Below are 27,167 nucleotides of genomic sequence, written 5' to 3'. Positions count from 1 at the left end.
GATAATTTCTAAACAAACTCAGGTAGATACACAAGTATATCAGCAAACAGACATTTCCAAAGAGAAGGCAAAAAGGAACAGTGGGAAAGATACTCCAAAAGAAATCAAAGCTAGAGATGAAGACGCTTATGGTTACATAAGGACAGAGAAAGAAGAAGATGCAAGTGCTCGTAGAGCACAGGAAATAGAACACAAAGAAAGACAGGATAGAAAAACAAACTTTATTATCAAGGGAATAAGAGATTATGGGAAGAATGAAAGTACTCTCAATTTGACAAGAGACTTTCTGAAAGAGAAACTACATTGGAAAGGCAAATTTGCCAAGCAAGGAGGTTTGGGAGGATATGTGAAGAGAGGCCTCGACCCATAAAAGTCACCATGGCAAGCGTACAAGACAAACACCAGCTTTTCGACAAAAAAAAACTCTTGAAAGGCTCACACTTCTTCCTCGATGAAGATTTAACCAAAAAACAACAAGAGGAGAGAAGGGATGAAGTGGAGAAAATTAGAACAGCAAGAAATGAAGGGAAAAGGGCATGGTTGTACAATGTTAAAGTCGTTATTGCAGTGTTTGGGTCACTGGGCAAAATAGGGCAGCAAGCTAGCAGTAAAGAAAAAATAGAGAATTCAATAATAGGGACGAAAACAACAAGAGAAGCATGGACGAAAAGAGGTGAAGACTCAAATTTGAGTCTTATGTGCCAAACTGTGTAGAAGTCAAATCCTACCCAGGTCTACGTAAGTTTAGTTTGTTGGAATTGTAGAGGTTATCCTTGGAGGAGGCGACCTGGGTTAGGGCCTATTGAGGAAGGTAGAGACATAATTTGTCTGACGGAAACTCATGAGCATGATGGTTGCAAAATTCCTATGTTTGACGGTTATTTGAAGTTGGCAGTTTGGAACAAGGTAGCAGAAAATGGCAAAGGGTATGGGGGAATACTAGTTTTAGTGAAAGAAAAAAAAGGTTGTCACATTCAGTTAATTAAAGAAGATGCAAATAAACAATATTTATGGTTGAAAATATCAGAGAATGAGAATCACATAAGAATTACAGCATGTTATTTTGCCCCTCAAGTCTCAAAAACTTACAAAAATAAGGGGCTTGACAGCAAGGATCCGTATGCAGCTTTAAAATAAGATATTGTTGTGTACTCTCAGCAGGGAGAAGTTCTTTTAGTGGGAGATTTCAATGCTAGAACAACAAATAATCAAGCTAGCATTCTTTGTTGCAAAGAGGATAACAATCCTATTTGGCTCATTGAAGAGGAGAATCCCCAATGGGTGAGGTGCTCGGAAGATGACAAAGTTAGCAATCATTTTGGAGAGCAGTTGCTTACACTGTTTGGGGCTTTCAACTTAATTATTTGCAATGGTCTAGATAGATGGAAAAGGTCTGGGAACTTCACTTGCAAGACATACAATAGGGCAAGTGTCATTGACTATGTGATGTGTTCACAAAACTTGATAGAAAAGATAGACGAAGTTAGTATTGAAGAGCATATTTGGGACTTAAAATCAGACCATAACCCAATTTATATAAGGTTATCATGGTTAGAAGAAAGAAAACATAGGAGGAAAACCCAATGCTCTCGACAATCACTATCAAGGGGCAAAATTCTTCTAACACAAGAAAATTTTACTATCTTCAAGACAATGTTAGAGATATTAATTCAAAAGGAGAAAACTAGTTTCAAAAGCTTCAATAGTCATGAGTTAACAAATATAACTCAAAGTGCACTTGAGATGTGCAAAAGAGAAAAAAATAGGAAATCAGAATCAAATTGTTTTCCTGTAAATGTTTGGTTTGATGAGGAATGCAAAATGGCAAGGAGAACCTTGAAAAACGCAGGAAAGGAGAAGATGAATGTAAAGTTATATAAGAAGTTACTAAAAAGGAAAAAAGATGAGTTCATGCAAACAAGGAGAGGAGTTAATATATTTAAGCAAGAATAATTCAAAGCTTTTTTTGCAGGAACTGCAACCAAGGAAGAAGCAAATTGAAAATAATATTACAACCAATCAATGGTTTGAATATGCAAGGCAACTCTATGAGAAAGAATCTGAGGTGGAGCCCCCCCTAGATCAACACAAATTCAAAGCTCTTCACTTTACAGGAGGTGGAGAATGGAATTAAGAAGCTGAAAAAAGGAAAAGCAAAGGACTTGGTTGAATTTCAAGCAGAGTATCTAAAATGGGGAATGAACGCTCTTGCATCGCGCATCATGGAAATATTCAACAACATCATTCAGCAAAGATTCCCAAGAGACTGGACAACTAGCCTAGCAATACCACTTTTTAAAAGTGGAGACATTAATAATCCATCCAACTATAGAACAATTACGATCAATCCTTTGTTTGCAAAGCTTTTTTGGTAGCATGGTAGAAGACAGAATTAGTAAGTGGGCAGAAGTAAAAGAAAAGAGGGCAAGAGGACAAGAGGGTTTTAGGCTAAAACATTCTATAGTGGATCATGGTATCACGTTGAGACACATTGTTGGAAAGGTTTGGGAGGATAAAGAATAAGTATTTTGTTGCTTTGTTGACTTCAGAAAAGCATTTGACATAGTCTCTAGGGATAAGTTGTGGTGTAGAATGGAAAAACTTGAAATTCTTGTGCATTATAGAGCCGCTGTCCATAGACTTTATGAAGAAGTGAAAGTCAATTAGAACCTCAGCAGGTATTTCAGAAAGCTTTAGAAGTGACATTGGAGTCAAGCATGGTTTCCCTCTATCCCCTACTCTTTTTGGTCTATATATTGATAAATTGGAAGAGTGGCTAAATCTGCAAGGTGGAGATGGTGTTCGGCTGGGGGAGTTTGTGATAAAGCTACTTTTATATGCTGATGATATTTTATTGATTTCTAAATCGGCCCATGGATTGCAAATGCACTTATATGCCCCTGAACAATTTTTTAGACTAGTAGGGATGCAAGTCAATACTAGCAAGACCAAAATAATGATTTTCTCTAACAAAAGGAAGCAGAGCCAGCATGCTTTCTTCTTCGAAGACAACATTTTTGAAGAAGTAAATGAGTACAAGTACCTTGGGATTGATTTCAATAACAAACTCAATTGGGAGGACTAAAGAAAAAAGAGAATTTGATTTCAATAACAAACTCAATTGGGAGGACTAAAGAAAGAAGAGAATTTTAGGAGGGTGGAAAGCATTATATGCTCTTCAAAACAGATGTAGAGAGGTAGAGTTATGGGATTGGAAGACGATTAAAGTGCTTTTTGGACTCCTAGTTTGTCCATTGATGCTATATGGGTGTGAATTGTGGGCTAGCAGCACTCCTGTCTCAAAATGGAAACAAACTAAGAAAATCCAAAAACGCTTGATCATGAGCAAGTTCAAAATAAAAAGTTCAGTACCTTATGAGATAATGTTGAGTGAAATAGGAGCAACTCCCATTGAAGCAATTGCTATGGTGCAGCTCATAAGATTCTAAAAAGAATTGAGCAAATGTGAGTAGGTAGATGGCCTAATGTTATCTTCAATGAAGGCATGAGTGAAAGAAAGAAAACATGGATGAAACAAAACTAGACATGGATGCAAAAATGGAATATCTACCTCAATTCCTGTCCCACAAAGGATTTTGTTATGGAGAAGTTTTGTAAAAAGGTATGGGGAAAAGAGTTGGGTAGAAAGAAGAAATATTACATTGAGGAATTCAACCCTACGTGTGATCTACAACAAAAAGAGTTCATTGGAGCTAACATTTCATGGAGGGAAAAGGCTCTTATTGCTCAATTAAGGACCAACTCATATCAACTTCGATGTGAAACAGGATGGTGGAAAAGGCCTAAAGAAGCTTGGGAAGAACGAGGGTGTACATTTTGCACATCTAGGGCTGTGGAATTGGAAAAACATTTCATTTTGGAATGTGATGCATTCAAAGACATCAAAGAAAGTTATGAGAACATGTTAGCATCATTTTCTTGGCATTGTCTTTTTAGCGAGGGGATTGTTGGAAGGTTGGGCCAGCTCATCATCAATTTGAATCGAAAAAGGATTGAATTACAAAAAGCAAAAAACAGGGAACTAATGATCTCATAGACTATTTTTAGTATCGTGGACCTTAAAATATCATATCATTTCATTATACTATACGACAGGCCCACTTCGCAAAACGTAGACCGAATATCACTAAGGTTCTCATGCGAAGGCCCACCTTTTTCAAATGGCTTCACCAGAGTTAAAGTTTAGCATTATGTCAAACGACAACCGTAAAAATTTTATGCTAAGTCCTATGACAATGTTTCAGATAATAGTCTCAATGTTAATATCAAATGAAGCTTTAGAGAGAACTTGAAACCCCTTTTTGTGCTATATCTCATCACTGCCCGCCCAAAAATCTTTGTGTCTGTCAGACAACTGGCATTGTAATAATTGTAAAAATATTAATGTAAGAATTATTATAAAAAAAGTAAAGAAATTATTTGGGGTACATGAAAATTATACGAAATAGTGTATATTAAGTTAAAATCTATATTATAATTTTTATTTTTTTATTTTATGTAGGATAGTTGAGGATAAGCCAATTTTATTAAATTTGCATATTTGAACATGCAAAGAATATAAATATTAATTTATTGCCTATACAACACTATAAATATACAGTGATGAAGTACTTCTAAAAAAAGTATTTCAAGGATTGTGGATAGATGGTCTCAATGATTTCGACATTGGATGGATCAATTGACATGGATTATGGTAAATAAACATTACAATTTTGCAGGTATGGAGAATGTGACATAATTCGCTCTCATATAATTTAAATATATATTATATATACTATTTCTTGAGTAACGGAATGTAGTGGATTACCTTAGATTGTTAGGAGTGATTTAAGTGAATATATACATACATATATAAATTTGTGATATATTTTTGAATATATGGCCGTATATGGTCATGAGAAGATATAACATATAAGTGTAATTTTAAAATAGACGTGTATATATATATATATATATATATGACAAAGATAGTAATATAAGTTAAACTTTATATGGTTTAAAATATTAAATATATATGATCTTTATTGGTATAGCTGACTTGTAATAGTCACAAGTCAGCAAGAACCTTTAATTATACATGATATTCTCTATTGAGTAGTCATGCATCCATTGAAATCAAAATTTTAATGGCCACATACGAAACACCAACTTTTGAAAAAATAATATAAAGTGGGGTGAGTAGATTATATTAATTAAATAGTAGCTTTTTAAATAGTCATTCACAATAATTATGTTATGTAAATGTGGGAGCATTATATTCAAATTAGCTTATTATTGTGATCATTATAACATAGCATAATTTTGAATTGATTAATAAATGTTAGTTGAAAGAAATTTAATTTATTATATGGATTGAAGTGTCCACTTTGGAATAATTAGGACTAGAAAATACTAGGCAAATATTACAAAAAAATACTATGGTCTATGAAGACCCATGAATTAGGATAAGTATTATTACGCATTAGGATAGAACACCATGCATTAGGACAAGAAGGTAGTGATACTACCCTCCTTGACCTCAGTACCAGTAAGATCTGCCTAGCAGATAAAAATAGCAAAAACTATACCCATTTGTGAGCCTGAATTCGCAAAATTATGTGTGTGTGTGTGTGTGTGTTAAATCCAAAGGTATACCTCATATTTTCATAATTCTATTATGTATTTCCAGGTAATGCTAGGATGGTAAGGACATATCAATGACGACGACGTGATCGGGTAGCATCGCCATCACTAACGCCACCACCGTCATCATCACCATCTCCATCGCCACCGCCATCACCAACACCATCAAGACCATCATCAACGCCAATCGCTCCAGCATCGGAGTTAATCGTTATAATGCGTTCACTGGAAGCCATATTGGAAACATTAAAAGGGCCACTAATAGCTAATACTAAGGAAGAACAACCTCAGCTTCAAGAAAGAAATCCAATAGAGCCCAAAGGTTCTAATTATAGACAATCAAAGGAAGATATTTCTAGGGAGTTGTAGAAGATTAAACTCTTAGAATTTTCAGGAGGATGAGCTGGTGAACGTTTTGAAGCATGGTTAGAAGGAATGAATAAATGTTTTGCACTAAGAGAGTACTCTTCTACTTCCAAAACAAGAATTGTCGTATTTCAGTTAAAGGAAAGCGCCTTGATTTTGTGGGGAAATCTAGAAAAACAATTACACCTCACAACGGATAATGTTCCCTAGGAATTGTTTGAGGAAAGATTTCGTGCTAAGTACTTACCTCCATATTTTCAAGAACAGCAATCTGGGGCCCTTCATACATTAGTCTAAGGTAACAAAACAGTGGAAGAATATGAAATAAGGTTGATGGAACTTGTGAAATATATTTATTATTTAGATTCTGATGAACGTTAAGTTGAGCGCTTCGTATATGGGTTAAATCCTCGCATCAAGGCCATGGTTAGGATGTGGAAGCCATCATCAGTAGCTGAGGCAGTGGAATGTGGTCGTTATGTAGAGGAGCATCTAGGAATAAAAATGGATGCTAGGCCAACAAAACCTCTATAACCAGGATTTCCAGGAAAGACTCCCTGAAAATTCTTTAGTGGAAGTAGCTCAAGACCACCTCCTTATGGTAATAGATTTACCCTAAGAGGAGTAGGTGCAAGAGCTCCCATGATAGTTAATACTATAGCTCCTAAATCATCAAACACAAGTCCATGGAAATCTCGTGGAACTGCTAATAGAGGAAGAAACGCAAGAGGAAGTGGCATAAGAGGACGAAGCTCCTTGTCTAGAAACTCACAATATGATTCAAGGGGACCGACCCAAGTTAATCGTTGGGGATATGGAGGACTGCATTTCCAACATGATTGTCTGGAAGCTTCGTTAAGTATAATGCATAGAACAGGGAAAGAGCCATTATCAAATACCCAAGGCAATCATAAGATCTATGCTGTAGTCAGCAATAACCAAGCAGCACATCAGTCCACTGTAGTGGAATCTTCAGGTATTATTAACGGCATAAAACTAAAAATCTTATTTGATACTGGTGCCACTAATAGTTTCATTTTGTCATATGCCTTAAATCAATGTGGGTTGGCAGCCTGCAAGCAAAACGATTTTAGACAAGTAGAAATGGCTTCAGGAGAACTTCAATCCGTAGATTTAAGTGTGGAGGAATGTAAAATTGATTTAGGGATTTGTTTGACTAAATTAAAAGTTTATGTCACAACCCTAGGAACTTATGACCTCGTCATAGGTATGGATTGGTTAGAAGCTCATCAACCTTGGGTAGACTGTTATGGGAAATTCGCTATATAAATGATGAAGGAGAGATGATCCAAATTCAAGGTATCAAGTAAAGGGTATCTTTACGCTTCATCTCAGCAATGCAAATGAATCGTTTCTTAAGGAAAGGTTGTCAAGCATATGCGGTTCAAGAAGTAAGCAAAGAGAAAGGACCGTCCTTAGACCAATATCTAATATTAGTTGAATTTCTAGATGTTTTTCCAAAGGAAATACCAGGATTACCTCCCGAAAAAGAGTTGGATCTCACAATAGAATTGAAACCTGGTACCAAACCAATCTCTAAAACACCTTACAAAATGATAGCTCCAGAACTTCAAGAATTGCAAATTCAGTTGAGGGAACTATTGGGTATAGGACGCAGTCGACCCAGTATTTCACCTTGGGGTGCTCCTGTAATTTTTGTCAAGAAGAAGGATGGTTATTTACGGTTATGCATAGACTACCGAAACTTAAATTGAGCTATGGTAAAGAATCGGTATCTAATGCCTCAAATTGATGACCCCTTCGACCAAATGAAAGGAGTTGTTGTCTTTCCAAAAATTGATTACGATTAGGCTATCATCAATTAAGAATTAAGGAAAGCGATATTTCTAAGACTGCATTATGAGTTCAATGTGGTACCATTTGGATTGACCAATGCACTAACAGTATTCATGAACCTTATGAACAACGTTTTCTGCAAATATCTCAATCAATTTGTACAAGTATTTTAGATGATATTCTCATCTATTCCAAAAATGAGAAGGAGCATGAAGAACATTTGTGGATAGTATCGCCTTGCCTCAGAGAACACCAGTTATATGGAAAGTTATCCAAGAGTTCATTCTTTTAGAAAAAGATTCATTATTTGGGTCATATTATATCTGGTGAAGGGATCTCAGTAGATCCTAAGAAGGTAATGGAAATCATGGAATGGTCGATACCGAAAAATGCACATGAAGTGCGAAGCTTTATGGGTTTAGCTAGCTACTACCGAAGGTTTGTAAAAGGATTCTCCAAAATTGCAAAACCTATCACAACCCTCCTGCATAAAGGGGTTAGGTATGAATGGACTGAGGAATGTAATAAAGTATTCTCTGAACTTAAAAGATTGTTGACTAGTGCACCAATCTTACGATTCTCTGATATGGGCAAAGATTTTACTGTGTACTGATGCATCCAAGCAAGGATTAGGTGCAATATTAATACAGGATAGAGGAGTAGTATCGTATGCCTCAAGAAAGTTAAAGCCTTATGAAGAACTCTATGCCACTCATGATTTAGAGTTAGCTGCTATAGTACTAGCTTTAAATATATGGAGACACTATCTAGTAAGGTAGCTTTATGCTCAAAAGAGACCATCAAAGTCTACAATATTTGTTTACTCGAAGAGACTTGAATGCTAGAAAAAGACGATGGAGTGAATTCCTAAGTGAGTATGACTTTGGAATTTCATACATTAAAGGAAAAGAGAACGTAGTAGCAGATGCTCTAAGCAAAAGGCATCGTTTATTTTCCCTCATACCTTATCAAAGTAGACTTAAGGCAGCGAGTACTACAACATCTCGTAAAAGATAGCTGGTATTTAAAATCAAGATCCAACCTTAATAGTAAAAAGTCAAAATAACCTAAATTTGAGGGATATGAACTAGAAGATAATGGAATTTTGTGATTCCATGGAAGGATGTACATTTTTGATAATGAGGATCTCCGAGACACCATCCTTAAGGAAGCCCACAGAGCATTGTATTGTGCACGTCCTGGTGTAAAGAAAATGTATGTTGATGCAAAGAAACTTTTCTTTTGGGCAGGCATGAAACATGATATCGTCCAATTTCTTGGAAAATGTCTTGAATGTCAGCAAGTAAAAGTTGATCATTGTCATCCAGCAAGTCACCTGCAACCTTACGATGGTCCTATAACCAAATGGGAGAAAATTTCTATGGATTTTATCATTGGTCTACCTCTTACTTCACAAAGGCACAATGCCATTCTGGTTGTGGTGGATAAATTGACAAAAAGCACCCATTTCATTCCCGTAAGAGATACTTATGAAGTTGTTGGCATAGCTTGAGTATCCATAAATGAAATTATTAGATTTCATGGAGTACCGAAGAAGATTATATCAGATAGAGATTCACGATTCACTTCAAGATTTTGGACTTGTATGCAATCAACCTTAAGAATTCAACTAAATTTAAGTACAACTTATCATCCTAAGACTAATGGGCAAACAGAAAGGGTGAACCAAGTACTAGAAGCAATGTGGAAAAAGTCGAAGTCAGGATTAATTCGGCAAGGGTCCAAAAGTTGAAAAACTCGGCAAAGTCAGGAGTTTTTTGAAAAAGTCGGCAAAAATAAAAAAACACAAAATTATTCATTTTATTTTTTATTTTTTTTAACATCTAGAGTATCCACAACATCAAATAAATGCATTTCCACATAAACATGTAAAGAAAGCTAATATATAATATGTATATAAAGTCTAGTGCTACATCACATATCAAAATAGTGAATCAACTCCTGAATTTTGAGTCTTGTCTGAGTCTCAACTCTCAAGAGTCAAAATATAAACAAAAAATATAATAAATGTATATCATGAGTCATCTAAAAGTCATCAAGTAATCAGTCATTGAGATCCTCTTCCCCTTTTACGGGAATAGGAAACGGCTTTACCTTTTCCTCTAGAGGAAGAAGGTCCTACCCCTAGGGATACAAATGGACTCAATCGTCCTCTAGAAGCCGATGGAAAAGGTGGCCTCTGTCCTATGCTGTTGCTGCCCATCCTAGATGGTGTCACCTCCTCCTCATCATCCTCAACCAGCTCTGCCTCCTGACCCTGATGTTGCTCCTCCTCCTCTACCTCTGGCTCTCCCTCCCCTGCAACTACTACATCCTCTAGATCCACACCTAACCAATCCGGGATCGAGTCCATGATCGGCCTCTCAGTCTCGACTCTCCATGCAGAGGTGGTATCAATATTGTCCAATGAGATGCCTTCCACATTAGTAGTTGTCTGAAGCTGTCTCGCCCACAATCGAAGATTATAGTAGACGTAGACCATGTCATTGAGGCATTGGGACTCCAATTTGTATTAGGGTCATAGCTTGTAAATTAGTACTTAGAAAATTTAAATATTAAAAATAATCAAATGAATTCAAAAAATTTAATTTGAAATTTTTTTACCTGTTGCGCTTTTTGCTGTGTATTTGGTCAAATACACTCCAGTTGCGCTCACAAACAGAGGAACTGCATGTTTGGCTGAGTACTCAAATGGCAAGCTTTTGGAGATGGGGTACTTTGGCACCATAGCTTGTCCACCAAGCATCTACAAGTTAAAAGAAAAATGAGAAACATAAAAAAAACATTGAAATTCTAAACTTGAAAGTTTGAAACAAACTAAAGCTTACCTGGTATTTTGGTCGTGCTATTCTTAATAGCCATGGTAAAACCAAATGTGCCACCTCCCATACTATAGACCTCCATTTCTTTAGAAATATCTTCACGTTCTTGTTCAGATGACACCATCCTCTCGACACAAGTGAAGAATCCATCCATCACCTCGGCATCAAATTTGAAACTACAGGCATAAGAAAATTCAGGGTTGAGGTAGATACCTGCAACATGAATGGGGCGATGGAGGGTATTGTTCCATCGCTCATCAATCACTCTTCATATGACCTATTGTTTCTCTAACCCCTCGTCTCCCTTATCTTCATAATAAGCACGAATGGCTTCTTTGGCCCTATCCATGGTCTCATACAAATAGCCCATTACGGGCTTGTCTCCATCAACCAACCGAAGAACCCTTACCAAAGGTTCTGAAATGGCACACACCTCCTCTACTCCTGCCCAAAAGCTCTGATCATATGAAACTAGTTTGCATATTCCCTCTCCCTCTGGTTTACGACTAATAGATAAAGAACACCAATCCGCTGAGAGAAACATGCTCTTCACATCCCACATAGAATTCAACAGAGATTGAAGAGATATGAAAGTAGTGGCAAATCGTGTAATGGCAAGACGCACCAACTCTTTGTTTTTGGTGTATTTTCTCATCAAGCTAAGCACAGATGCATGATTATATATAAATTTTGTTATGCTCCTGGATGATTCAACAATATCCCTCACAATAGGAATCTTACCTATATCCTCCAACATCAAGTCAATGCAATGAGCAACACAAGGTGTCCAAAACAAGTTAGGATACCTCTCCATAAGCAACTTGCCAGCTGCAACATAATTTGGAGCGTTGTCTATTATGACTTGGACAACATTGCTTGGGCCTACTTCCTGAATGAAGATGTCCAACAACTCACATAATGTACGTGCATATTTAATGTGTGCAGATGCATCAACATATTTCATAAACATTTCCCCCTTGGGACAACTAACCAAGAAGTTAAGAAGGGTCCTACCCTTCTGGTCAATCCAACCATCTGACATGACTGTGCATCCAATTTGTTCCCATGATGCCCTAAACTCCTCCAATCTAGCAGTGCAATCAGTCTTTTCATCTTGAAGAAGAGGCCCTCTCAATTCTGCAAAGGTGGGGGTTTTGTACCCCGGGCCAACGATAGCAACAACATCAAAAATAGGCCGGTAGAATGGGTTTGTCTTGGCAATGTTGAAAGGAACATCACTCCATAGAAGACACTTACTGACCAACCTGTCAGCTTCTGCCTTTTTCTTTTTTTTTAATTGCTGATTTGATGCCAGGTTGTGCACTAGCTGTGGTTCTAGGAACAAAAAAAGATGAGATAGATGAGGGGTTGGGACCTATGGGTGAGGAAGGTGATGTTGAAGAAGCACTGCCACTCTCAATTCCCCCCACTCTTGAGGCCCCTACAAGTTGGATTTTTAGTGCTGCCCTGGTGTCTTTTCCGTCCTATTTATCCATCAATGCTTGAATGGCCCGTCAAATGATTTCTGGAGTTGTATTTGGGCAAAGGTCAACATTTTGCCCCGGAATTTGCCCCAAATGGAATTTTAATCTGTTGATACCTCTTGACGTATGCTTGCCACACAACTTGCAAGTCAAATACATTCTATTGATTCCCCCAATTTTGTGTATAGTATCAGGTTCACCATATTCCCACATAGCGTCTAAAATCTTTGGCATTTTGTTTTAAACTTTGAACTTGAATTTAAACCTGGGCACAAAAAAAATTGAAACAAATTAAAAATTTCCCATCACATAAAAACCAAACACAAATGCAATAGTTGATTTTAGATTTTAAATGCCTCTTCTCAGTCACTTGAAAACACTCAGATTCAGTAAACAAGGGTTTGAAATTTGAATTTTTGTCATTTTAATCTTGAAAGTTGAAGTTTTTCTTCAATCTAGAATCTAGATTCTAGGCAAAAATAAGAGATAAACAAACTAATAGAATTTTAGAGAAGTATAGAAAGATTTAAGAAATCATGTGTAAAAAAAACTATGAGAGAAATTAAAATACATACCTGGCATTGGGCAGCAACAATTCGGCACTTTGAAGTTTGAATCTCCCACGATGAGCAGTGGAAAAATCTCCAAATCTCCACCTCAAAACTCACAAATATTCTCCTCTAACGCAATGGCAAACCCCTATGTATCTCCACAGCGCCGAATGGGAGAGAAAACAACGAAAAATAAGACCATTTTCACCTTTGCGGGCTTTTTATCCACAGCCTGGGAAGGGAGGCCGACTTTTTGGGTCGTCTCCCAATTAAATCGGGAGTATAACAAAAAAATCGCGACTTTTTCCTTTGCCAAAAAGTCGTGCGATTAAATCGTTTTGGTCAAAAAATCGGGTTTTTGGGATTAAATCGCGGCTTTTTCCAAACTTTTTCCACATTGACTAGAAGATATGCTAACCATGTACGTTATGGATCAACAATCACACCGGGAAAAGTAATTACCCTTAGTTGAATTTGCATACAATAATAGTTATCACAGTTCAATCGGAATGCCTCAATTTGAAGCATTATACGACAGACCTTGCAGGACACCGTTAAGTTGGGACCGGTTAGAAGATCGAGTGATAGTGGGGCCAAAATTAATTCAAGAAATGGAGAAACTGGTAAAACAAATTAGACAACGGTTGAAAGAGGCACAAGATAGACAAAAGAGTTATGCAGATGCACATAGAACAGATAAGAATTATGAAGTAGGAGATCAGGTTTTCGTTCGCATCAGACCAAATAAAAGCACTATTCGATTCGAAAAAGGGACAAGTTGTCACCCCGATTTATTGGACCATTTAAAGTTATGGAAAAAGTTGGGCTTTTCGCCTGTCGTCTTGCATTACCATCCCACTTGCATAAAGTTCATAATGTATTTCATGTATCTGTATTAATACAGTATATAGCTGACAAATCTCATAACTTTCATTGGAAGGAATTGCAAGTATCAAACAAGGGAACCATTTCGGCCAAATAATTATGTATACTGGAACATAGGGTTCGACAACTCAAGAACCGTCTAGTAGACCAAGTTAAGGTCCAGTGGTACAAATATAGCCTTGGATCAACTACCTGGGAAGATACAGAGATCATATGTCAAAGATACCCCAACTTGTGTTAATTTTGAAGAACTTTAAGTATTTTGTAGATATTTACTTTACTTTAAATCAGATACTCAAAACTATTTTGGAATAATCACATATAAAAGTGAATTTTTATGTTACTGTAATATGATATATGTTATCTTCTTAATTCTACTGGTACATGGATAAAAATATGAAATATATTATTTAAATTAACCTTATTGAATTATGGATACCAAGATGAAGTTCAATATTTGATTAACCTAGCTATAAAATCTAAATCATGAATTACGATATGAATTAAGATATCTATAATTTTGTTTCATTTATGCATATTGATATGATCGATGAGATAGAAATAAAAGAATGATTACAATTTCAATATGAAAGCTAATAACATGAGCTGGACATGGCCAAGTATGTTATACCGTAGATAACAACATGTATGAACTATACAGAAACTATTTATTTTATATATATTGATCCATATATTATAATATATGGACAAGTGTTTACGTTGCAGATAGCATCGTTACCAAAATGACCACGTGATGACAAAAACTTCAGTACAATTAAGACTCAATGAGATTTCATGATAGGGTGTTGACCCTGGTCCCACTAGGAGGGGTGGAGGTATTTCCTATCGTTTATCCTCCAAAACCTGAAGTCATGGGAAGACTTTGCGAATCATGCTCCCCTAGACATGTGATGATGACTGCTGGATGCCTACTGGAAAATCAAGTCGATATAGTTGACATTGTCACCCTTGAGGTTTATGAATGGTTAGATCAGTATAGCTGACGCCATGAGATATTCTAGTAGAGGACGGATAGGATGAGAGCGAAAGAGATTAGGAAGGATAGGATGATTTTAGAATAGCTTGGGAACTCAACTGAGACAAGGTATGACTATTAAAGTTGAAAACCTATAAGTGCTCAAAACATAAATTTTGTATCATCACATTAAACATAAATTATATTAATCGTTAAATAATTACTAATATATTATATAAAAACCTAACTTAAGGACGAAGTTTTCTGAAGGAGGGGTGTATGTAATGACCATCTCGAATTACGGATAAAACACGATTATTAGCATTCATACGAAGCATGCATATGATAGCTACATATGCACACATCAAATGTACTGTGCTAGTATACATATTAACTTATTATGAAATTACCAAGTGAAAGATAAATGAATTAATTATGGAAAATTCTAAGTGAATACATAACTAACAAAATACTGAATATAATGAGTGAGGTACTTAATGTATGTACCATCACCATATATATGTATATATAACTACACAAAATACAAAGGAAAGACATGTATTATATAAAAGGGGATATAATATATCTAATACAAAAATAAATTGAATAAATACAAATTATATAAAATATACAAAGGAATTATAGAAAAATATTATTATAAAGTTATAAAAAAATAAAAAAGAGAAATTATAATATACCAACTAAACTAACTAAAAAGAATCCATTATATATAATCATAATATAAAGTGACAAGGAGTTTTAAACATGAATTCAAATAAGGTAGATATTTTATAAAGAAGGGATTGCTATCAACCACTGATCCAAGTGACGTATGCTAGCTCAATCTATAAATTTAAGCTTATCCCTTCTCCCTCTCTAGAGGAACCTCGAACATGAGAAATAACCGCTTGGAGGCAGGGGGGGAATTCTATTTAAGAAGGAAAAGGAGGAAAAATTGATGGAGGAGGAAGGAGAACAATTTTAACACATAGTACAGATAGGAAGGAAGGAGTCTTGATTGTACTAGAGTTTTTGGGCATGGGGGATCAAATTGCATCGATTGGGAAGCATTCTGAGACTTAGTACCTAGGTTGTACCTAGTTCGGTAGGGAGGTTTTGGCCGTTTTGGTAACGCAACTGGAACAAGATTCGCGACAGAGCAGACAGGTTGGTATTCCTTAGATGAATTGTTAAATTCTGTATTTAAATTATATATTCTAGTATTTTATGAACAAATTATTGTTAAACCCTCTTAAGTTTCAAATTTAGGGCTCTTACAGTCTCTGAGGCCTAACTAGACAAGCTCCACTTTATTTAGGAGCATTATGTTGGGAGGCTTTACGTGTGATATGACACTACCTCTACGAGGCACATACCCCATCCAGATGTTCACAAGGTATGCCCTTTTAGGACTATTCTCATCTTGGATCTCAATACCTGAGTCCTCAAATAATATTGATCCTCTTTGATCACTCTTCTCTTGAATGCCTATCCCATTCTCAAAGAGTGTTGATACCTTTCCTTTCTTAGATTTTATATCCTCAAGGAAACCACATATGCTTATCCAATCCTCCACCATTCTCTCTTCATCACTTGAAGAAGAGAATGCACATGTGATGTCCAACATCACTTCCTCTCAAACCGAGAGGGCATCCCTATTCTCTTTGCAAATAGAGAATAGATTCATTGATCCTATTGAAGGAGTCTCCTTTTCTCCCTCTCAAACCTGAGGAGATTCCTGACTTCCTTTTAATAATGAAGTTAACATCACAAGCCTTACAGCGTGTCTTCATGAGAGTACCAACTACTTGACATTCATAGCTACATGGCACCCTCTGAGCTTGCTTCCTTCCGAGGTATCATGGAGCCATCTTCTCTTTTCAATCTTGTGAAAGGATCTAGGTCATCTTTCTTTCTCATCACTTCCATCTTCTACATCTTTCAATGAAGGCATGTATTGAGTCTTCCAAACTTCAAGCTGATCATGAAAGTGTTCTTCTTTGATCTTCAGGTTGTCTACTCACACTACTACCTTTCAATCCCAGGATGGGCACATCTTGTTCTCATAGTTGCCAAATACCAGATGCTGATTTTCTCTCAACATTCTTCATGCATGCAGCTGAACTTGCCTCAACTGTCATTATGTATCCCTGCAACATTCTTCCTGGTAGCAAAATATGTTAAGAAGATAACCAACAATTAAAATTAGACTTACCTCATCATGATGACCTTCTTGTATCATTAACATCCTCATTGATAATATCCACTTGAAACTTCATGCATTAGAGTGCCCAAGGATCGAACTTGATTACCAAGTTAGAACTTTATCTTCCAAAGATTATATTGGACGTTATTCAATGTTATATATATATATATATATTCTAGAGAAAATATGAATTCTTTATACATCTTGAAGTAAGTCGGATCCTATTATTCTCAAGCATCATATATCCATATATTTAAGCATGTTTTTATAACCAATTTTCTTCCACAAGACTCTTGAACATATGAATCTTATCCAAAGTTTTTCTTTCAACATGCATTCCTATGCTTTTATCCAATCATCTAGATATTTTCCCTATCCAAACCTATTGTATTCCTTCGTCCCTTTGATAGTATTGATTCTACATAACATGAAATGTCTACTTCCCTTGTCATGATGCTTTTCCAAGGATCTTTCAAAATGATGGTCCTTCCTAGACCATGATTATCCATTAAGCAAGATGAACATAATATTAGACAACAATTGGATGAACATTATCTCTACAAAGCAACTTATTCATGTAAATTTTAAATATGCTACTATCACATGCTTTTCTCTATGATGCTCTACATAATCAAGATTTAACAATGCATATTTTTCTAAAGGAAACGAAATTCTATATATGGAACCTGCCAAACAAAGTGCCTTCTTTAGTAGTAAAGATCCTCCACTTCTTCTTTCTTTGTATTCTTCTTAGGTTCACCCACTGCCTCGACTACATGGGCTTCACTCCCTTCCTTTCTCCTGTTGTTTTGTTTGCTTGGACAGTCCCTCTTAAAGTGTCCAAACTCATTGCACTTGAAGCATTGAACCTTGGACATGTCTTTCTTCTTGGTCTTACCAAACTTTCCCCCCTTCAACTTTTTGACTCGAGCTAGAAAGGCTTGAGACTGCTCATCTGATCCAATATCATCTTTTACCTTGATCATTGACTCCTCCAATATGCATTGATCCCACAACTCACCAAAAGGAGTTGAATCTTTCTTGGAGTAGATGTTTGTTGCAAAGATACTCCATTCTGGTGGCAATGCATCTAATACACATGGTTACTTCCGATTCAGTGATTGATTCCCCAAGCCCTTGTAGATGGTCTATTAGCTGAGAGATACTCATGAGAAAGGATGCCATATTTTCATCTTTTGATTTCTTCATTCTATATAACTTATTCCGCAAAGACATCTTTTGTCCTAAAGTACTTACAAAGTACAAATTCACTAGCTTTTCATACATGGCCTTGGAAGATTTCACTATGATCCTTTGAGCCCTTACTTCCCATTTCTCGTACTTTGCTAGTTCTTGTGTCTTGTCTTTTCTAGGTTCAATAATTTCCCCAGTAATATACTCCATTACTTCTTGTTATGTTACTATCAGGTCAATCCTTTTCTTCCATGCAAGATAATTTGATGCTCCAACAAGCCTATTGCTCTCCTTGCAGAAAGAACCCATATGACCTGTAGATTCAGGCATGATGTAATAATATGATACTTATTTGATAACCAAGATTCTCCTTGATGATGTCTCCAACCTTCTTGATACCTTCAAGATCTTTGAAGAGGATTCCTTGAAAGATTTTCCTAGGATTCCTCCATCAACAACATCCAGGATTGATGAATGATAAGATCCCTTGATGCTTCCTTTAAAGAGGTCTAGCGATGAGTTTTTGGATAGCTTCCTTCAAGAGACAATCCTTCTTGAAGTCTTCTTCTTCAGGTTTTCCTTGAAAGTTTCCTTTTTCCTTCCCCTTGACAAGTAATTTCTTCTACTATCCTTTCAGCTGCCTTCCTTTCTCACCGTAGCTTTGATACCATGTTGGAAAATGCAATGTGGTAGCTATTAATTCGTATTTTCCTTTTTCCTTAATATTTTTGTGAACTTTGTTAATTTTCTATGTGTTCTTTAGTTAGATCTTTTCATCAAACAAATATCAAGAACGAAACAACAACAACAGAGGACACATAAATTAGGCTCTCAGCCAGGGCAATACCCCTCCAAGGGGAAAACTTGGAAAACTTTTCTCTTCTTATAGAATCTGCTTCAAATCAGACACAAAGACCCAAACCCTAGACCAAGTTCTCCAAGTACCAAGTCAGCCCTCCAAAACGCTTTCCCTGATCTTGCACAAATCAACTTCAATACTGCAACTTCGACCTTCTAGCTTCAATCCTGCAAATCGTACAGCTACTTTGAACTTGCAATTTCAGCCTTGCACTTACTATGGAAACCCCAATATATCTTCCTCCTAAGACCTTCCTAGAGCAACACAGCTCCTCCCAAGGTCAATGAGGTCAAGTTAGGGTTTTCCCACATTGGGTTTTTTCGACGACAATTGTCCAAAAATAACTGTGTTGATGTGTTTGATTGTTGTGCATATATTTGTTTTTGTATAATGGTGTGATATCTGGAGTAGAATTTATTTTAATATTTACTGAAGGAATTTCATAAATAACTTATTGAAAAATAAGTAGGTAAAATAATTCAGTTGCTACAGTAATAGAATTTCTGTTTAGAATTTTTCACAAGGTCTAACTCCAATTTAGAGTCTGAGCCAAATGAGGTTGCCTTGTCTAGCAGTTGTTGTGAAAATTTCTAAAATAAAAATCCTACCGCAATGATTAATACGATTTCTTCTACTTATTACTTCAAAAATAAGTTATCTATTGTATTCTTACCGCAAATATCGAAACATATTCTACTACAACCTTCACAATTAAAACATTGCAGAAAGAAAATGTAAGTAAAATGCTAGCACATATACAAACACAATGACAATTATTTTTGGACAATTGTCCCCAGAAAAACCCAATGTGGGAAAAAAGTATAGAACAAGGCTTTCTGAGAAATATTTATAAACGTTCCTGAAAAAGTATCTAACCCGAGAGAGAGGTTCCTCCACCCTCTATGCCTCTCTAGCTTGCCCAACATCACTTTCTCTGGCCTCTGGACTGCCTGCGCAATGCATGCGTCACTCAAGCCAGCGCTTCCTCTCCTAACGTCAACTTGCCCAGTGCTGTCCCTTCTGCTGATCTACGCCTTCGTCCTTGTCTCCATGATTGATGTTGAGCCCTCTCTATCTCTCCTCCACCTGCAACTCTCCCTTTGAATCGATTTTCCCTTGCCAAACTTTGATTAGTGAGAGAATTGATTTCACTTGGGTAACTAAGTATCCGCTTGGTGTGTTTTCCAAATGACCCTCAAGCCGCTTCTTATATCTTCCTATTGGGCAACCACGACCTAGATTAAATCATAATCAAAGGCTTAGATTGTTTTGGCTTGATCCATGGCTTTTTCTAGAAGATTCACCCTTGATTAGATTAATACCCATTAATATATTAATTTTCTTAAGTTTAGACGTAGGAACCCCATTAAAAATATTAATTATTTTAATAAAATCACTTTTTGGGTGGAATTTCCCAAAACGCTTTCCGGGTTCTTTGGAATACATGTTCCCAAGCCTCCCTGCAAAATGAGGCTTAGAGCACATCCGATGCTACCCCAAATCAACAGTTGTGACTAGTGATCACTAGCTAGTATTCTATATTAGTGACTTGTAGTCCTGCAGTGGTATTGTGTTGTTGTAGAGGACATTTAGAGCCTCCTTGGTTATGTGTTTTTGTCATGATATCTATATATTACATGTATTGGACAGTGTATTGGGTGCCGTTTTGATATAATAGATATATTCATGAGCGTATTTTGATCATATGTTGTCTTCTCTCTATTATTCTAATGCTTTGAGTTTGGAAACATGAATGAAAATCTTTAAAAACATTTTTTTCATAAAAAATAAATAATTAATGTACTTTTTACAATGACTGAGTCATTGGAATCAACTAGTTCAAGTTAATACCGAGTCGATGTTCGAGTTAGAGTTGACCCTAGTCCAAGTCAATACTGAGTTTGAGTTTCAAAACTATGCTGCCAAGTGTATCTTCCTGGAGGTTTAGGATCCCCCTGTAACCTTTGGATTAGTTGGGAAAGAGATGGACGGGCAAACCATTCAGATTGGGCCTCCTCAATCTAAGATGAGATGGACAGAGATAGGGATAAGAGGGTGCCATCCTCCTCAAATTTCCTAGATAAAGCATCTGCAACAACATTGTCACGACCTTTCTTATAGACTCTCATAGTCATAGCCCAACATTTTGGTAAGCCATTTGTTTTGTTGTGGCGTGGATAAGCATTGCTCCAAGAAATACTTCAGACTATGGTGGTCGGTAACTATATTATATGTGCATAAAGTACAAGGTATACATGACCATTAAATAAATGTGTACATTCTACTATAGGATTCTCATTGTGTCATCTTGTTTAGTTTAGACACATACATTAAGAATAGGGTCAGCAACCTACATTTTTTTTTCCAACAAAGATGAAAACCTTAAAAAAATCTTTAGTGCAACTTCTCTTTGGGTTTTCTCAACACAATATGTTTTAGGAATTTTAACTTTAGCTTTTATTCGCTGATTCACTAGCCTATAATCCCATATCAAGTGAAGACTAATACCTACATAGTTATTCTGATAGATAAAGACTAATTTCTAGACAATAGTTGCAGAACAATTGGGCTTGTCAAAAATGCTCTGATGCAACCATTCAGCTTATCCATTTCAATAAATATCTTTCTAGGCTTGCAAAGCTTTGAATTTGTGATTGTTATTTATAGGTTCTTGGTTGAGTGAGATTTATTTGTGAAATATTTTTGTGAGATTCAATTATCTATTAAATTAGTTTCATGTCCTTTTGCATCATGAAAAATTGAGTTTCCAAGTTTCAAATACTAATATGTACAACCCATCCTATATTTACTAAATGAACATTTGCAGGATATAAAATGGTTGCAATCACTTACAAGTTTGCCAATTTTGATCAAGGGAATACTAACAGCTGAAGATGGTTAGTATTTTGTTTCTGAAATCAATTTTAATCTATTATTTGCATGTTCTTTTAAAAGTTTGGAGCCCTGTAGACATATTATTGTGGTAATTAATTTCTCGTTTATTAATGCTATGACATTTTTCCTTGAGTTGTAAGAAAGGTTTGATTTGAAACTGGAAACTGAATGTGAGGATTACTAATTTTTTATGTCACTATTATTCAATAGCTGAATTGGCCATACAAGCTGGCTTTGCTGGAATCATTGTTTCAAATCATGGTGCTCGTCAACTTGATTTTGTGTCATCATCGATTGTTGCTCTTGAAGAGGTTCTCTATTCATTCTTACTTTGTAGTAGAAGAAAATATTGATTGAAGTCTTTATGCAAATTTTAATGTCTTTAAAGAGTATCACAAGAAAATTGTTCCCTCGTATCACAAAAGTAATTGTAGTAGAGATCATTCTTTTGTCGAATGACATTATATTATACCATTCTCAATAAGAAAAATCCCTCTAGAGATCTTTGCTTATGAATTCACCAGGGATGTTGAACAAATATTTTCTGAAATATCCATCAAATTGGTAGACACAACTATATGAACAATTTTGTCCTGTATCATCCATCCTATTAGTTTGCATCACAAATAGCCAATAAGGGAGGAGATGAGAAAGGGTATTTCCAGTTAGATTGTAGAGCAAGATGAGGCTTTTGGGAAAAACTCATTTCATAACTTCCTTACTTATGACTTTGTTAGTCCTAATTTTTAAAGATGGGAATCCCTAAGGTGACTACTAAGTGGGCCACTAATTCAGGTTAGAACCAAGTAATACTGTACATAAGAGTCTGCCCAGCGTACTCAACCTCTACACCAAATCAATCAAATCAATGTAAAAAAAAATGATTGCAAATTAAGAGCAAAAACTCTGTTCGAGTCCCTGACCTCTGCACAAGACAGGATGTCAGTCAAAACACTGCCATTGACCTTTGCATCATCAAGCGAACCAAAGAAAAATCACCATATCCAAGTGCAGGCTTCAGACACACCTTGTAATACACAAGCAGCATATGAAATATTGACAACATAAGGCACACGATTCTGCCATAAATCTCTGTAGACTCACTAGATAGTCAAATTTCAACGCTCAGGAAGAAATTACAAAGAAAATATCCAGCAAAAACCAAGTCAGCTACGCATCTTGTTCTATGTGTAATCATTAAATCAAGCAGACTTTAAAACCTCAGACTTTGAACAGCATACGCAAGACAACTATATATCACATCTTTTCTATGCGCACTGTTGTCTGACGCAGGCAGCCATAACAATTCATTCATCATGCAAATCGCTCTCCACACAAATTTCTCATCGCTCTGTCTCAGCAAGATCGATCACCAGATACAGCGAATCACAAAGATCTCTTCAAATACCATAGCGCTATACAGAACACAAAATGAATAAATTCATAGATAATTCGCACATGATTGCTTGAATTGATAATCTTTTGTGTATATCACATCGTATATATATTGCTTGTGTGGTCGTTGGGCTGATCATGAGTGATGCTTCATGCCTGAAAGCCTGGGGGTCATGCGTTGAGCTGATCGTGGTCAATCCGGATCACAAGGTATTAATAATGTTTTTAATACAATCGAATTGCTTGTGCGGTCCTCGGGCCGCCTTAAATTTCGAGCTTGGGACCGACTTGGATCCATAAAAAAATTAAACGTCAACTTCATAACGACAAGCTCCCAAATCCAACTTGGGACAGATCTCCCATCTCTGGTCAGAACGTAGACGAGAATCCAACGTAAGCAATTTCTTTGGTGCCGTATTAACTTCTTTGTGTGCAAAATAAATATATTGAAATTTGTCATATTTTAATTTTAATTTTAAATATATTTTGACCCTTGACCTTGTTATGCTTGGGGTCAATATATATATTTTGATTCCTTAAACTGGGCTCACTGTGGGGTCACTTTGAGGCTCTTGATCACTTTTTTCGGGGTACCTTGATTTTAATTTTAATTCTTAAACCCCTCCATGAAACACTTTAGCCACAAAATAATTGATTAAATTTTTTAATGAAAATCCCTCAACTTCACTATTTGCTGGCTAATGATACACTGCCACATCACCTCCTTTTGGGGATATTGACCACAACAAGGGGCTTTGACCTTCCAAAGGGCATATATTTCAAACCATGAGGAGCTATGAGGCATACCATATATTGTTGGAATCAGCACGACGAGGAACATCCAATGATGGTGGTCTTAGGATCAGATTCACTAGTCTTCATCCATAAAGTCATCAACAAGTGCAGGGATTCTAGGGCTTTTCAAGGCTTCTTGACCATTGGAGCAATCCAGACAGATATTAAGAGCGTTCAGGAACCCGATGTTGGCATCAGTGACAACACCATTCAACACAATATCGACAGGTATTCTTCAATCATAGCATCTTTCCAATCTTGATGCTCAACTACTTCTTCATGGGTGGATGGCTTGGACTCAATGATTTTACACATCATTGCTGCATAACCTGAATACTTCTTTGGCCTCTTTCTTTCACTAAAGGTCCCACAAGGTGCTGCATGTCCTTCAACGTGCTTCAAAATTCTTTTATGCCAAATAGGGCTCTTTCTAGTCTCCAATACAACAACTCTTGATGAGTAAACAAATTCATGTGGATCATTAGATTCTTCATGAGGATCTTGTTCCATAGGTTTGGGTTCTTTGGCTTTTGATTCCACATTCTTAGGAGCCACCTGCATATCATCATCACAATCCAAGTGTGATCCCTTGGACTTCCAGATGTTAAAATTATGCAACTACAGTCAAATTCCACTTTGGACAGCTCATATGATGAAGATAATAATTGCAATAGATTCCTCTTTTCGAGAGGACCAAAATCGACCTAAAGATCACCCTATTTGGACAAGCAAAAGTTGGTTTTCAATTTATCTTATACAATCATGTATATTGGAATAGGTTGGCCCTATTACCCACCATTTTCTGGGTAATATCCCTAGGAGATTTTTTTTTTCCAAGATGGTCCTCAACAGGTAGCTAGCAACCCCTTGTAGCCACCAGCTAGCTCATTGTGGCATTTCTCCACCACCTGAGCCAACCATGTGGTCCCTCGCCCATCTACCATGATTATATGTTTGAAGGTGTGCCTCCCAAACCTAAAGGTATGCCTTGTCATTTCAAAATTGAGTAGTGTATTTTTCTTATCATGGACACTCCTGGGCATGGATTAGTGGGTGGATTCGGCGGAAAGAATGGGCTAGGTCTATGCTTTTGTCCCCTAGACCCCTTTTAGGAATTAACCTTGGATTCTAGTCCCGTGGGATCTCTTTTATTGACAATATGGTTCTAGGGATAATATTTCATGGGAAACCCCGATTTTGGTTCTGTGGTCCCGCTCCCTTATCTGCGTATATTACCCTCTTTTTATTCATTACTACCCCATTCATCATTTCTCCCACCTGGGTCCACATTCCCCCCATTGGGTCCACATAAGGTTGGCATGCCCCTTCCCCTTGCCCACACCTTGGGTCATGGCCTGGAATGAAGCCTAGAGGTTGATCTAAAAAGAAAGATAAAAGCATACATGGCCACATTCAACAGGGAAATGTACCACAAAATGAAAAAGATGGCTGAGACAAACATATTTAGCACGTGGGCAAAAGCTAATACATGAGCTCTACCCCATCATCATGGCCATCACCCTGGTTCCAAAAGGTTCTGTGAATCTTCCTCATCATATAGGAACCCATGATTGTCCCAACCCTTGGAGGGCGATGAACCGCCGTATCTTATGTTGAAGAATCTAGGGCAATTAGGTGTAGTGTGATTCCTCTTGACTTGATAACAATTTGTGGAGTCTTTTTACTTTTTCTTGTTAGCTTAATCTTCTTCTTCTTATTATTAATGCATGTGTGTATACTTCATCAAAATGCTACCAAAAAAATAAGAACAAGAACATAAGATGTTGGCTCTCTGCCAAGGCCAAAACCTCTCTTCCATTGAGAGGAAAACCCTTCGGTAAATTTCTCTTATTGAAGCTTCTTATTGATCAATGCCAAACCCTAGACCCCTAACCTAAATATCCTCCAAGCACAAGTCAAGTCCATCCTCCTTCCTGCACTTTGTTCCCCAGCACTTCGTCATCCTTCTTTCGGCACTTCGTTCTTCTTTCAGCTGTTGATAGATCTTGTTGCACTTGCTCTAGAAGAGACACTTATCCTTGATCTTTGATGAGACCCTTTCACATGGGATGATGTCTTCTTTTTCTTAACCAACAAACAAAATTGTATGACTATTATTGTTATGACAACAGATACAACCTCCTTTTCCTCTCACGTGTGACTATAATAGGCTTTAGAACATCCCTATTACCTTCGCTTTTCTTCCTTTTTTCTTTGCTTGAATGGGATGCCCTATAGGCATATGTCTCTAGCCCAAATGATGAGATACGTATGACTGTGAGTCTCTGCTATTATGAGCGTAGGCTGCTTTCCTTTTCCTTGCACATGTGACTGCCGCTGCCCTAGAAATGGTCCTCTTAGGCTCGGTTGAGTAACCTTCTTCGCTGCACTTGGAGACCCCTTCTTCATCCTTCGTTTACCCTTTTCTTGGCTTCTACCTTCGTTGATTTCAAAGATGAAGTGCGTTGTCTTTAGAGGAGTAGACAACCTCTATATATAGAGGGTTGTCCCTCCTTTAGGCCGACTTGAGGCTGAATTGACATATATAATTCACATTGCTTCTTTGTAGGTGTCGTTGCATGGAGGAGACTTGTTGACTTTGCTTGGAGGTATTCTTTTGACTCTAATACATAAATATACATGGTGTAACATGCCCTTAAGGTCTTCCATAATTTCTTTTGACTCACCTATAGCACTTTAACATGTGCTAGATCTATTTCAATGAGCAAGAAACTCATTGACATATATTATAAAAATAATATTTCTTTTCTTGAATAAATACAAATATCAAAATTACATTTATGAAGACCAAACCTAGTTACATTTCCTTGAACACCTTAATGAGGGGAATTCACTGCTATATCTTATAAATCATGCTCTAACCTCTTGAGCCTCGAGCAGTTAATCAAAGAAAATCATAAGAAGGAAAAAGGCATATAGGGAAGGGTGGAAAAATCAAGGCCGGGGCACGTCACGTACCACGATTTCTCCCTCCTACACCTTATAAACCCAAGTGTGGGCTTCTCTCATATTAGCTACCACTATGCCCCAACATGTGACCCAAGGTTGCCCCCTCTCATTCCCTACCTCATTCACCTACCTACCACATGCCACCACCTTTTGACAGATGTACCTTGACTATATTATCCCCTTTAGAAGTAGAAACCACCTAATAGGGTACTTGGTTAACCCCATTAGGAGTCTAGGAGACATTGGCTCTCGTCCAAATTTGAAGTAATTTTGGTGGTGGAATCTCC

At 36.8% G+C, this 27,167-nt stretch overlaps 1 protein-coding gene across 1 annotated transcript in view; it reads left to right on the top strand.

Moving 5' to 3' along the window:
* LOC149176074 (peroxisomal (S)-2-hydroxyacid oxidase GLO4-like) overlaps positions 1-27,167 on the top strand; it is a 394,542-nt gene that overhangs the window by 276,189 nt on the left and 91,186 nt on the right. Inside the window, exons 8-9 of the mRNA XM_089419844.1 lie at positions 21,653-21,722; positions 21,931-22,031. Of these exons, the coding sequence (XP_089275970.1) occupies positions 21,653-21,722; positions 21,931-22,031 (171 nt within the window). The remainder of the gene's footprint in view (positions 1-21,652; positions 21,723-21,930; positions 22,032-27,167) is intronic.

The sequence above is a fragment of the Pinus tabuliformis genome, chromosome 4_1 (genome assembly GCF_031772625.1).
Source record: "Pinus tabuliformis cultivar Carrire ecotype Pingquan chromosome 4_1, CPIR1, whole genome shotgun sequence".
In the NCBI taxonomy this organism is placed as follows: Eukaryota; Viridiplantae; Streptophyta; class Pinopsida; order Pinales; family Pinaceae; genus Pinus; species Pinus tabuliformis.
Note: the sequence above shows the minus strand (reverse complement) of the source record. Positions and strands in the feature narration are given on the sequence as shown.